Below are 14,778 nucleotides of genomic sequence, written 5' to 3' on the forward strand. Positions count from 1 at the left end.
CTGCAAACTGTCACTCCTGAAAACACAAATGATATCAATAACTCGCCTAAATCAATCCCAGATCCACTTAACTCTGGATCAACTAACTAATTTACTAGTATCAACACTGCCAAGTATATACTAACCAGGATCATGACTGACATTTCCTTATTGAACTTAAGTATAAAGAGGGGAAGAAAGAGAGATAGATGGAGGAAGACCAAGTGGAATATAGTGTAAATGTTAACAAATCCAACCCTGCCTTCTCCCCCCTCCCCACCCCCAATGTAACTAAGGTAAGGTGACTTTTTAAAACAAAGTGACTCTTTCCAAAGATATCTTTCCAATGATAGATGAACCTTCTCATTTATGAAAATCCCAGTACCTTGTTGGCTGCCTGGTCATACTGTGCTGTGGTTCTCACTAGTTCATCCTTATTTTTGTTTAGCACTTTCTCTTTTTCCATTAATTCCATTTTTGTTTTCTCTAGCTGAAGTTGCAGCTCTTGAAATTTATTCACTTGGCCTTTCATTTCCTTCTCTTGTCCTTGCAGACGTAGCTCCAATTCATTAATCTTGCTTCTTAAATCTTAAACCAAAAACAAAAATCACACGTGTGTGGGTGAATATGTTCAGAATTTACCATTTATATTGCTCAGCAATCTTTTACTCATGTGCTCCGCAATCTTTGATGAGAACACAAATTTATACTGAACCCATAAACAACTATAATGGAATAGTATCTACTGCCATTTGTACTCAAATGTCTGATAAAAAGCAGAAAAATATAGAAAAGGAATGCTTTTCTAAAATTATAATCAGTTTCTTACAGAAGCTACAAAAAGTACATCAGGCCCTTTGTTAAAAAGTACTGCTTGTTTTTATCTACTGGCAAGCTAGTATTTGTTTTGTGCCCTTATCAATGCAAATTAGTGCTGAGCAGTGAAAAGCCCACCCTCCTTTATTTTCTGATGGCTACCCCCAGTGAAGATCAAGACAGTGGGAGGCTCCTACACTGCCAAAATTAACTATTTTTTTTTCCTACATACACACAATATTGATTCCAATGGTACTGGCAGAGGGACAGCTCTCCCTAGCAAACACTGGCGATGACTTTCAATATATCACAGCACTAGAAATTATCATCATCTACGGAGCAGATTCCAAAACACCACCTGGTACGCTTGGCTGTCAGCTGCAGCGCAGCCCAGCAGCCAAGGTTACAGGTTTGCTCCCATATGGACAGCCTAGCAGTACAGGGCAAAGCTGCTCTGCAGACACACGCCTCACCTCAGGCCAAAGCTGGTCAGACCACAGGCTTGTTTCGTGGGCCACAATGGGAGCCAGAGGAGAAGTGTGAGGAGTGCAGCCTGTAACCAACCTAACTCGCACTCCTTCTGGAAAAAATAAATCAAAGCTGTCTAGTGCACTTTAAAAGGTTAAGGGGGACCGAGAGTTTAGCCTAGTGGTAGAGGGCTTGCCTAGCATGCACGAAGACTCAGGTTCGATTTCTCAGTACTACATACATATTAAAAAGCCAGAAATGGTGCTGTGGCTCAAGTGGTAGAGCTCTAACCTTGAGAAGTACAAGGATAGTGCCCAGGCCCTGAGTTCAAGGCAAAAAATAAATAAATAAAAGGTTTTCAATACTAACAAAAGTCCCTTCCTAAACTGTGATGTCCTGCTATCATTACCAAAAATGCACTTACTTCACATCTTAATTAAGTATCTGAGAAGTTGACTATACAACATGTGTAAACACCTAAGTATAAACCATGACTGAAAACATCAGGAAGCTCCTCTGAAACTCTCATAGGAAAATGTAAACTTAATGTAGCTCAAAGAAAGTTTACCTTGATTTTGGCCTTTGAGTTGATCCAGAAGAAAAGAACTGCCAGAATTATCACTCAAAGTGCTGTTAGCATCTCTTTTTCCTACATGCAGAGTTGATCTACTTGGAGTCACCTCTTCTTCCCCAAAGAAATGAGACACAGGGACATCTCTCCTATTTGGAGTTTTGAGAGAACTACAAGAAAGCTGACTGGGAGTAGCCTCTTGTTGCCATGAGAACACAGAAGAGGACGCCTGATGACGAGCAATGTCTCGGTAATTCATAGTGGTTTGGGGAGTAGCCTGGTTTTCCTTCTGTAAAAAATAAAGACTCTTTAAATCAACAGAAACCTCAGTGAATAGGATTACTTATTTTCAAAAAGAAATAAAACCCTACTGGTTGCCAATGGCTCCTTCTTATAATCCTAGATACTCATGAAACAGAGATCCAAGGAACATAGTTCAAAGCCAGTGTGGGCAGGAAAATCCATGAGACTGTTTTTTTTTTTTTGCCAGTCCTGGGCTTGAGCTCAGGGCTTGAGCACTGTCCTTGGACTTTCTCAAGGCTAGAGCTCTACCACTTGAGCCTCAGCACCACTTCCGGCTTTTTTCTATGTATGTGGTACCAAGGAATTGAACCCGGGTCTTCGTGCATGCTAGGCAAGCACTTTAACCACTAGGCCAAACTCCCAGCCCCTCCATGAGACTCTTATTTCCAATTAACCACTAAAGGAGCCAAAAGCGAAATTATGGTTCAAGTGATAGAGGGCTAGCCTTGAACTGAAAAGCTCAGGGACAGAGCCCAGGCCCAAAGTTCAAGGCCCAAGCCCAACCAAAAAAAAAAAAAGATAACCAAATGTAAAATGTAAATATAAGTATAAAGGACTCCTTCAAGAATTTTCCTTTCAGAAGTGGAGCTGTGGCTCAAAGAGATGGCGAGCTAGCCTTGAGTAGAAAAGCTCAGGGACAGTGCCCAGGCCTGGAGTTCAAGCCCCAGGACTGACAAACTAAAAATAATCTTACTTCTATCAACCATAAGCCTCTCCTAAAGAATGCCATTTAATTACATGTCTGCCATTACATGCCTCTGGATTATCTATTGCTCTGAAGTATTTGTTCTTCCTATCTTCCTGCACTTATGCAGATTTGGCTGTAGAGGCTGCATTAAATATCTTAATAGCAGATGTTTTAGGAAAAGGTTGCTACAGGTAGAGATTTAAGGCTTAGGGAGACTTATAATTTCCATAAAAATAACTCTGGAATCAATATCAAGGCAGAACTGGTAATATGACAGAGGACAAGGTATCTCTAGCACAATCTAGAGCATCAATAATTTTTATTTGTCTTGAGGAGCAACATGTTTGCTACATTACCAGAATCCTGGTAGTCTCCAAACAAAGGTTAACAGCATGAAAGAACAAACTTAATGCTTTAAAATATAGGTATTTTTTTTTCTGATCCTCATTAAAGAAACTTATCGTAAATTCAGCCTTAAGCTCTTTCTTGAATTGTGCCATTATCACTAAGCTTCACATTTAGAAGAAATGTACCCGTGAATGCCAAAGAGGACTTTTTCCCTTATTTTTAGAAATTGGTATCATATAAACAAAGATGCTGACTGTGAATTTGACAGGTACTGGGTATTGCCAGGGTTGGGCCCTGAACTAGAAGCATGAGTTTTCAAAAACTCCACTAAACTTTAGCAGTTTTAAACTTGGATGACATTCAACAAACATCTTCAACTGCCTGTGCTTATTTTTTTCCCTTGATCAAAATGGGATGAAAATCCTTGGTGGCAGCTTATTTAAAATAACTGTGCATAAGGTGTTGGCAACTGTCTCCTCTGAAGTGAACGTTCCACCAGTAACAATCCACAAACGCCATGTTCCTGGCCATTAGAGGACTTGTTTGCTCCTCCAAGTAGCAAGCAGCCAATTCCCTGGACCTGACCGCCCCCACTGTGCTCTTTTATCTCTCAAGTTCCAGGAATATTCAATATTGGAAATAAGGGAGCCTCCCCACTTTATTTCACCCACTCCTACCCATTTTTTAAAATAAAACCAAGTCATAGCCTTGAGCGGAAGAGCTCAGGGACGGCACCCAGGATGAGTTCAAGCCCCATGACCCAGAAAATAAATAAATAAATGAATGAATAAATAAAATAAAACCAAGTCAGCATCAATGGCCCACAAAGGTTCTCAGTGTCAGAAAAAAAGATATTCACTCTACGGAAAACAGATTTCTCTCTTCTCTTGCTCTATGCTACAGCAAACGGTTCTTACTCCAGGTTCCATCACAGAGCCCAGTTACCTTAGTCTGTAAGGCTTTAATCTCTGCCTCTAATCTTTTTCGTTCTTCAACTTCCTTATTATATTTGTCTTTTAGATCTTCATACTTGGAACCTAAACAGAGACAATAAAAATTTGGTTTCTATGCCTATTATTGATTTCAGCACGAACTCCACAGATTGACAATGATTTTGATAATGTAGAAGTGAGTATGTTACTTAGGAAATCAGGTAGAAAGAACATATAGTTAAAAGTAACAAATCAAAATATCAGTCAAATTATTCAAATAATAAAAACATACGGTAACCCAAGTATTTTAAGTATTCTTTTAAAACACAATAAGAAGGATAAATAGAAGATTAAATGTTCATCCCACTGTTCAACGTAGCTTAACAGACATGCAAAGGAACATGCAATAGATGAAAGCTTTTTTTTGTTGTTAAAAACAACAGAATGGAGAATTGAACCAAAGTTGAAATCATTCATTTCTTCACAGATTTAAAATATCAACTAAAGAGCTGTCTATATCAAAGACAGGGGAAAAAAGAGAATCCTTTACCACTATAATATTGACGTGGTGTTAGTGGAGTTGCAAAAATTTTCTGTGGTGTGTTGCATGAATTCACAGAAACATCTGCCAACTGCACAGTTTGTTGGCTTCGTTCAAGTTCAGATTTACACCTGTTAGAGAAAGAAGCAAAAAAATCAGATTGGACTAAGGGTTATAGAGTATCAATGGTATAGGTTGCCAGAGAGCAAAAAAAAAAAAAAATGTACACAGCCATCCATTTACTAAGAAGTTTTAAACATTCCACTGGTCCAATAGACATTTAAGTATGAACTTATAGGCCAGAAATTAATATTGTCCCACCTTCAAAAGACACTAGAGTAAAGACCTGTAATAATCACCTACTAGAGCAGCAAAGGTAATTTGTAGAACTGGGGATAAATTCCAAGTATTTTAAATTCTAAGCCAACAAGAAACAGAGAGATAAGAAAGAACCCAAGAGGAACGTGATGTCAATGAAGCAGGGAAGACATTACTTAAGATAGCCCATTATTTCAAAAGCTTGCTAATCATGTGTTACATTCGGGGCATTTTCTCATTTGGCTTTTTCACTCAAGGCTGGCACTCTACCACTTGAGTCACACCTTAACTTTCAGCCTTTGGGTGGTTAACTGGAGATTAGAGTCTCACCATCTTTTCTGCCCAGGTTGGCTTCAATTTTCAATCCTCAGATCTCATTCTTCTGAGTAGCTAGAGATTATAGATGTGAGCCACTGGAGCCTAGCATCTGCCTAAATTATTAAAATCAGTAACCAAAATGTATTTCCACAGAAGTGACTTTGCCAGCACAGTGAGGTGAGCTTCCAAGTTTCCTAATTGCTTTCCAAAACTAATGTCTCATGTACAGTCATCTAATAACTGTTTTGCGGAAAGAGGGCTACAATTATCAGGGGCTAGAAGTACAATGATGAGCAAGGTAGACACAGCCTGTTCAATATATTTTGTAACAGCGGACAAACGAGAAAACAAAAAACTCAAGAGATAAAGGAGTAGTACTTTGGAAGGGGGTGGGAGGGAGGAAAATGGGGACAAAAACATAAGAAGAGGTATCAATGTGTGAGAAGTAATGCACCTACTATCTAGCGAATGTAACTGTAATCCCTCTATACATTACCTCAATAATTAAAAAAATATAAATAAATAAAGGCTAAGGAGGAAGAAAAAGGAGTAGCACTTTAACATGTAACTTAAAGCCACTTCTTTTCATGATAGGAAGCAAGAAAAAGATACCAATGGCTACTCAGGAGACTGAGATCCAAAGCCAGCTTGGTCTGAAACATCCACAACACTCCAATCACCTCCCCTAAAAAAAAAAAAAAAAAAACAGTAAAACCTATGCTGGAAGCATAGCTCAAATAGGAGAGCACAAAGCTCAGATTTTGAACCTCAGCTCTAGGAAGACAAAAACATAGAAAGAAAAGGATTTCTGTTCAGGAAAATTCACAGAGAGACAAGCAAGAATAACTTTTAAATGTTTTAACTTTCAAAAATACTCTTAAAAGCCAAGCACTGGTAGCTCATGTCTGTAATTCTAACTACTCAGATCTGAGGATCGCAGTCCAAAGCCAACTCGGGCACAGAAGTACATGAAACTATCTCCAATTAACTACTGAAAAAACTGAAAGTGGCACTGTGGGTCAAGTGGTAGAGCGCTAGCCTTGAGCTCAAGAGCTCAGGGACAGTGCCCAGGCCAAGAGTTCAAGCCCCACAACTGACCAAAAAAAAAAATTCTTAATATAAAAGTGGAATTAAATGTATTGCAGCTAGAAAAACTTCTTGGTACCAAGGTATTTATTACAAAGGAAAAAACTAATACTACAGTGGAGGTAAACTTTACTATAGAATTTACAGTAGAAAATCCTTAACTAAGTGACCAAGATTATAAGTCACACTAAATCATATAACTTCTGCTATGATGCAATGAGAAAATCCTACCAAGTCCTTCTGCAACATTCCTATAACATCTCAAAACCCCAATCCAATCCACTGGTTTCTGACTAGAGATAATAGTGCCCTCTTAAATAAAGGACATTTAACAATGCCTAGAGACATTTTTAACTGTCTCCACTTAGAGGACATGTGGATACTACTGGCATCTAGTGGTTACAGCCAAGAATGTTCTTAAGAATCCTGGAACACACAGGCCAATCCTCCAGCCCAAAATGTCAATGATGCAGCTAGTTCTGCGGCTCACACCTGTAATCCTAGCTACTCAGGAGGCTGAGATCTGAAGACTGCAGTTCAAAGCCAGAACATGAGACTCTTATCTCCAATTAATCACTAGCACATGGGGAAGTGGGGCTGAGGCTCTCAGGCTCAAGGGGTAGAGTGGTAGACTTGAGTTGAAGAGCTCAGGGACAGTGCTCAGGCCCAGAGTTCAGGCCACATCACACACACACACACACACACACACACACACACACACACACACACACAAAGTCAGTGATGCTATAGTTGAGCAACTCTGATCTAATCAATTAAAAAAAAAAAAAAGGCAGGGGAGCATAGCCTAGTGGTAGAATGCTTGCCTAGCATGCATGAAGCCCTGGGTTTGATTCCTTGGTACCACAAGCCAGACGTGGTACTGTGGCTCAGCTGGTAGAGCACTAGCCTTGAGAAAGCACAAAGACAGTGCCCAGGCCCTGAGTTCAAGCCCCTTGACTGGCACAAAAAAAAAAAAAAAAAAGCCAGGCACCAACGGCTCTGCACACCTATAATCCCAGCTACTCAGGAGGCTGAGATCTAGGGATGCGAAGCCAGCCCAGATAGGGAAATCTGTAAAACTCTTATCACCAGGCACTAAAAAAACAGAAGTAGAGACGTGGCTTAAGTGGTAGAATGCTAGCCTTGAGCACAAAAGCTCTGAGCTCAAGGCCCAGGACAGGGACAAACAAATCAGCCAAACCCAAACGGACGGTCATTCTCCAAAATAGCTAGCACTTTCCAAAACTAACAATGTCACAAAAATCAAAGAACATTTAAAGACACTAATAAAACCTGAACTAAATGTAGGGTGGAATCCTGGATCTGAACCTGGCCCAGAAAAAGGACATTACCAGAACAGTACAGGAAATTTCAACAAAGACAAAAACTGATAGTACCAAACCAAAGTGTCAGTGACTCAGAAATAATACTTTTGTTATGTGATAAATTAACAACAGGAGAACACATAAGAACAGTACTATCTGAATGATTTATGTTAATTGAAACTTATTTCAAGATAAAGCTGTATATTTTTAAATTTCTGGGTGTGTATTTGTGGACAATCTACTAAATGGGACAATTTACTAAAGTCTCACTTAGTTGTTATCCCATCATGTTATATATAAAATGTCACCATGAGAAGCATGTTTAAATTTTATAAAATTTATTTTCATTAATTGGGGGATTTTTTTAATGAAAAGTATAATAAATTGCTTTTTTGATTAATTAAACTTGACAAAGAAATAAACGAACTGATTTTGTAATGCTTAAAATGAAAGATATCAGTGGGAAGGAACCTTTCCCAATTTTCTTTTCCTCCAGTTTAGAATCCACAGCATGCTCCTTCAAATACTTTTTCTACAATATGTTCCCCATAATTCTGGCCCCAGACAATCTGAAATCATCCTTCATGCTACAGGAAAACACACACACACACACACACACACACACACACTTGACAGACTGGCCCTGCTGTATGTCTTGTCTTTACCAAACGCCTTCAGTGAGGAATGCTTTTTTAAGTCCCCAGTCTGGTTCTCTCATTCTCTATGGTGGCTTTCTCACACAGAGAAACTATGAGCCACCAGTCTAAGCCATGACTTTCCTCTTTGCTGTGAACATGGCATATGAATAAGCACATCATTAAGGAAACAGTAAATTTACCTCATATATATATATATATATATATATCAACAGTATTCACACAACTGTCACTCAGATAGTCACCTCTTAAGCTCTTGTTCCAGTTTTTCTATTTGTTTTTTGCCTGAGTTCAGTTGTCCTTCCTGGAAATTCACTTGTGATTCTTTGACTTGAAGTTCATGAGAAATCTTCTGCTTCATTCTTTCCAGATTTTCACATATTTCCATCAATCTTTGGTTTTCCCTTTTCAGATTTGTGCCCTCATTTTTTTCACTTTCAACCTAAAGGGGATGGTTGAGGACAAAATAGATTCCTTATTTTGTGGCGTTTTACCAACTACCAGATCTAACTCTCATATCAACTATTAATGTCCTGATATATAATTGGAAAAGGCCAGGTATCAATGCTTGCTGATCACAGAGATCTGAGATGACCAAACTCTGAAGCTTACAGAAATAAAAGTTCTACAAGCCATGTGTAGTAGTCTTTACCCAGGGCTACACTTACTCATCCCAGAGACACAGGATGTTTTAACATTCATTAAAAATGAAAAATAAACCCTATAACTCTGTGAGCAACTCATTTTTATGTTTCTCTGAAGAAGTTATAAGGAATCATAAATTTTGTCAAAAACAAATACATATTAGAATCAATGATTGTACCACTGTTTTGTTAGCTAATAAGAAGTTTTACTTAAGTCTTTATTAGATATGAAGAGATGAGGTAGAGAAACAACAGGGTAAAAATGCCAGCCCAAGTAGAAAAAAAAAATCCCTGAGATCCTTATCTCCAATTAGCCAGCAAGAAGCCAGGAGTAGAAGTGACTCAAGTGGCAGAACACCAGCTTTGAGCAAAAATGAAAAGGAACAGTGTCCAGAACCACCAGCTTACATGTATGCACGCACACTCACACACACACAAAAAAACTGCATTCATTCTTAGAAAGCATTTTACCAGTCTTCAAACTTTGACCTGTTGCTGCACAATGTAGAAGCAATCCCAAATTTGAATTCCCAATTTGGGAATCAAAACAGGCTCCACTGGCTCATATCTATAATCCTAGCTATTCAGGAGGCTGCGATAGAAGGATCACAGTTTTAAGCCAGCCTGGCGAGGAAAGTCCCTGAGACTCTGGGCTCCAGTTAACCAGCAAAAAACAGAAATGAAGTTGTGGCTCAAGTAACAGAGTGCTAGTCTTGAGGAGAAAAAAAACAAAACAACTCAGCAACCATAAATATCAAGAGATAAGATAATAAGGCCAGAGATCAGAGAGATCAGAAGGTTAGAAAGTTGAAGGCAATTTAAAAATGTCTAAAAAGAAGGAAGGGGGATTGCCACATGAAGACATGAAGATAGCAGGATGATTTATTCTGAGAAGTAACCCAAAAATAAATGACCAGTTTCCAACCCCACCGTTCAGTCATACCTTCTGTTTCTGTTTCTGCAGTGCCGCCTCTAGAGTATCAAGCTGAAACTGCCTTTGCTGCTTTTCCTTCTTCAGTTTGTCCAGCTGTCCTTCAAGCTCCTGAATTTTCTGTAAAGCTCTGGTAGGAAGTCCTTCCTTCCATTCTTCCAGTGCCCAGCTCATTTTATTCTCCCTTATTATTCAAACATATATAAGTAAAATGAAAAGCAAAACCAAACTGTTGGTCTTACTAGTAAAAGGAAATAAAGTCAGAGACTAATGAGTGGGTCCACTTAACTACTGTACAAAAATCAAGTTTTTGTTTTACTTTTTGCCAGTCCTGGAACTTGAACTCAGGGCCTGGGCACTGTCCTTGGGCTTTCTCAAAGCTAACACTCTACCCCTTGAGCCACAGCACCACTTCTAGCTTTTTCTGTATATGGTACCAGGGAATCAAATCCAGGGCTTTGTGCATACTAGGTAAGCACTCTACCACTAGACAATGCTCCCAGCCCCAAAAATCAAGTCTTAAAATATCGTATTTCAAAAGACAATATAGTATATTTATATTCTTCATTCTCTAAATGGTGAGTCCCAATAACAAAGAAAGTACAGAATACACTTGCTTTCTCCTTGTCTTTCCTTTCTATTTTGACTTCCTACATCATTACTTGTTTCCTTTGACTCAGTTTGTTTACATTATACGAAACAGGAATATCACTGGGTCCTAGCTATTTGGGAGGCTGAGATGTGAAGATCAGAGTTCAAAGCTAGTCTGGGTGAGAAAAATCCCTGAAACTTCTATTTCCAATTAACTAATGAAAAGCCAAAACTGGAGCTGTGAAAAATGGTAGAGTACTAGCCGTGAGCAAAAAAGCTCAGGGACAGTGCCTAGGCATTTAGTTCAAGTCCCATCACCGCCATACAAATTTTAAAAGGAAAACTTCAGCCTCTGGTGACAAAGGGTTAAGTAACATCCCTTCTTACCAGCCCAACTTAGGATAACATTGATTGGGCTACATAGGGAGGGCACGTGGAGAATTTGTCATTGCTCCTCTCTGACCATTTAGAATATATATGAAAGAAAAAAAAATTTATTCATTTTCCAGTTATTTTAACTAACTAAATTTTTCTTTAATCACTTAGCAACAGGATGAAAAAAATCCTCTTTTTCTGTAAGAATGATAGCAAATATTCTCAAAATCTAAGGAAAAATAAAGGGTGTCAAGCCATGGAAAGCATAGTTTTCCCTACCAGCTTTTTCTTTTCCCACAAATCTCAGTTCTGAGTAGACAGCTTAAACTCCACTCTCACCTGTCCAAAACTAATAAATGAAATTTCACTCATCCTGCCCCAAAAAAACCATACCAACTTAGGATAACAAGCAAAGGCTGGCTGCATACCAGAAGTGACTGAAATCATCACAGCAAATTATTTCTTTAAAAAGTAGTATCAAGCAATAAAGCAACTGCCTAGCAAACACAAGGCTCTGAGGTCAAACCTCAGTTACCAACACCCCACCCACCCACCCACCCACCCACCCACCATCCCCATCCCCATCCCCATAAAAGCGTAGCTACTAAAGTAGAAAGACAGCCAACCAACTGGGAAAAGATATTTACCAATAATATATCAGACAGATGCTTAATAACCAGTATCTACAGGGAAATCAAGAAACTAATCCCCCCCCAAAAAAAACCCAACAAGCCATTCACTAAATGGGCAAAGGAACTAAAGCGAGTCTTATCAAAAGAAGAGGTTTAAATGGCAGAAAAGCATATGAGAAAATGCTCATCATCCATGGTCATAAAGGAAATGCAAATAAAAACAACCCTAAGATACCACCTTACCCCAACAAGAATGGCCAAGATTTTGAACTCAGACAATGACAAATGCTGGCGGGGTTGTGGAGAGAGAGGAACCCTACTGCACTGCCGATGGGATTGTAAGCAAGTTCAGCCACTCTGGAAAGGAGTGTGGAGGTTTCTTAAAGAACTGAAAATTGACCTTCCCTACGATCCCACCATACCACTCCTGGGCATCTATCCCAAACATCATAACCCAGTACATAAGGACACCTGCTCAGCTATGTTCACCTCTGCACTATTCACAATAGCCAGGCAATGGAAACAATCCAGATGCCCTACTGCAGATGAATAGATACAGAAAATGTGGTGTAAATATATACAATGGAATTCTACACAGCCAACAGACAAGATAAAATAATGGCATTGGCAGGGAAGTGGATGAATCTAGGGCGAATCATATTGAGTGAGACAAGTCAAAGACCAAAGGAACAAAAGGTACATGGTATCCTTAATATGTGGCTATTAGATCCACACAGTACAAGAGCAAAGACTCAATATTTGTGTACCCAATGCTATGGACAAGGAACTGGAAATATAAACACAACTACATAAACATAAAAATTTATGACTCTATAGACATGTTTTATTATAGATTAATATGTATCTATAACCTATAAACCCTCAGCCTAATTTTAATTATGTTCTAAAATCTAAGTGCCAGTGATTATATAGATTCCCTTCTTGAATACTTGTTTGTTAAACACATCATTTGAAATATGATGTAAAAATCAATGCTAATAAATTCTTTATTAAAAAAAGTAATATCAGGGGCCGGGAGTTTGGCCTAGTGGTAGAGTGCTTGCCTAGCATGCACGAAAGTCCGGGTTCGATTCTTTGGTACCACATACATAGAAAAAAGTCAAGAATGGTGCTGAGGCTCAAGTGGTAGAGCTCTAGCCTTGAGAAAGTCCAGGGACAGTGCTCAGGCCCTGAGCTCAAGCCCAGGACTGGCAAAAAAAAAAAAAAAAAAAAAAAGTAATATCAAGTAAAAAAGCACCTGCATAGCAAACACAAGGCCCTGAGGTCAAACCTCAGTACCCCAACACCCCACCCACCCACCCACCATCCCCATCCCCATCCTTCACTCCGCCACCCCCTCAGCAAAAAAAGCAACAATCTAGAAAGGTAACAAAAATGAAGGGAATAAACAAGAAAAACAGGCAAGTTGAATATTTTTCCATTTCAAAACTTAACAATATAGCATATATATTATGTAATATATAAATATTAATATATAATATAGATAGTATATAATTTAATGTATTATATATAGCCTAGGAGTTAGTGATCCGTTTATGTTTAACTATATATAGCCATATACATATACGTAGCTATAAAAATATCCTTAAGTATATTTATACACTTGTTGTTGATATGCTTATAATTAATACAAATACATTAGACCCAAGCTAATTACAACTACAGGAGACGCTGACACATTAGGGCATCCAGATCTAGATTAGGGCACTAAGAACAGAAACGTAACAAGTGAAGACTTCAGGGACAGGGGACTGGGTGGAAGAAAAGGAATGAAAAGCTTTGGATGTGAAGGTCCCAGAGAAGAGGAATGATTTGCAAGGCCAGCATCCTTTTCAGTATACTAAGGAGGGAATTCTTCAGACAGAAATCGACTCCTGTGAAGTCCAACAGCAAGTTCTCCTGAAAGAAACTCACCCGTCACAGGAGCATGGCCCCGATTCACTGCCCTTCCATCGGAATCCACCCCAACCCGCCCCCCACCAGCTCCATCTAAAGAAAACCCCACTCCACACAAGCCCGGGGTCCGCTGCCAAAGCCAGGCTCCTCGCAGGTCAGCCTTGGATCCTTCCATTAGGAGTCCTCAGCCTATGTCAGCACACAGAAGCGAGGGGGGGAGAGGAGGAGGGAGGAGGAAGGGGGAGGGGGAGGGAGAACAACAAGCCCCTAACCGACACAAGCAAAACCAGCCCGGGGCCAAGCCCCAGCTCCCCGCACTCGGCAGAACTGCCTGGGAACACCTGGTCCCGCCCAGTGTGGAGCTCACCTGAGAGAGGAAGAGACGGAGCGGGCGGCGGGCGGGCAGGATGGGAGCTGGCCCTCCTCCCGGATCGGCCGGACCACCGAGACTGCCCCGGGGCGTCCTCCTCCCCACCCGCCGGGCCTGGGAGCGCGACCCCGGGCGTCCCCACCGCGCTTTCCCTGGCAGAACCCTGAGGTGCCGAGGCTCGCCGCCACGGGCGAGACCCCGGCAGGACGCTCACCTGGCTACGTCCTCAACGGGACCCAGAAAACGGAGTCCGGCTCCCCTCCAGCTCGGCAGGGCCCCAGCGGAACCCAACTCAAACTGCCCGCGGCCGCCTCTCGGCTGGCACTCGTCCGCTTCCGGTCCTGGGCCAAACCCTAACTCCACGCCTATTGGTCAATCACGGTAGCGACGGACCAATCATCTCCCGAAATCGCCGTTGGCCGCTTCTGATTGGCTATTTTGGATGGATTTTAAAAACAAGCCTCCGCCGCTGGGGATGCCTGGCCCAGCCCGACGCCCGGGTCGGGTTGCTTGGAGACGCGGACCACGTGCTCTCGCCGGGTTCCGGGGATTTTTGAATCGCTCTGTCTGCCCAGAGGTAGGAGTGATTAGGAAGGCGTGGCCTATCCACGACACCCCGGGGCCTGCGCCATTTGGTAAAAACCTGGACTGCGCATATCTACTTTTGTCACTATATGGTGCTGTGTCTGCCGTAGATAGCCCGCATTTTGTTACTTAGAAGCTTAATAAAGTTAGCAGCTAAAATGGGTCACTACGTGGGAGGCCGAGAGCTGAAGGAACGGGCTTCTCAAAGCCAGCCTGAACAGAAAAACCATCAGCAAAAGCCAGGTGCCGGCGTCTCACGGCTTGTCATCCTAGCTACTCGGGAGGCTGAGCTCTGAGAATCGCGGTTCGAAGCCAGCCTGGGCAGGGAAAGCCCCATTAAGATTCCTGTCTCCAGATAACTACTCCAAAGCTGGACGTGGAGCT

At 40.9% G+C, this 14,778-nt stretch overlaps 1 protein-coding gene across 1 annotated transcript in view; it reads right to left on the reverse strand.

The window, feature by feature from the left end:
- LOC150058396 (centromere protein F-like) overlaps positions 1-13,870 on the reverse strand; it is a 52,180-nt gene extending 38,310 nt beyond the window's left edge. The window contains exons 1-7 of the mRNA XM_090341201.1: positions 13,807-13,870; positions 9,937-10,108; positions 8,595-8,791; positions 4,656-4,777; positions 4,119-4,210; positions 1,832-2,123; positions 365-567 (exon numbers count right to left, since the gene is read on the reverse strand). Of these exons, the coding sequence (XP_090197327.1) occupies positions 365-567; positions 1,832-2,123; positions 4,119-4,210; positions 4,656-4,777; positions 8,595-8,791; positions 9,937-10,098 (1,068 nt within the window). The 5' untranslated portion in view covers positions 10,099-10,108; positions 13,807-13,870. The remainder of the gene's footprint in view (positions 1-364; positions 568-1,831; positions 2,124-4,118; positions 4,211-4,655; positions 4,778-8,594; positions 8,792-9,936; positions 10,109-13,806) is intronic.
- Positions 13,871-14,778: the final 908 nt, after the last annotated feature.

This window comes from Megascapheus bottae, chromosome 10 (assembly GCF_031878675.1).
Source record: "Megascapheus bottae isolate mThoBot1 chromosome 10, mThoBot2.hap1, whole genome shotgun sequence".
Taxonomy (NCBI): Eukaryota; Metazoa; Chordata; class Mammalia; order Rodentia; family Geomyidae; genus Megascapheus; species Megascapheus bottae.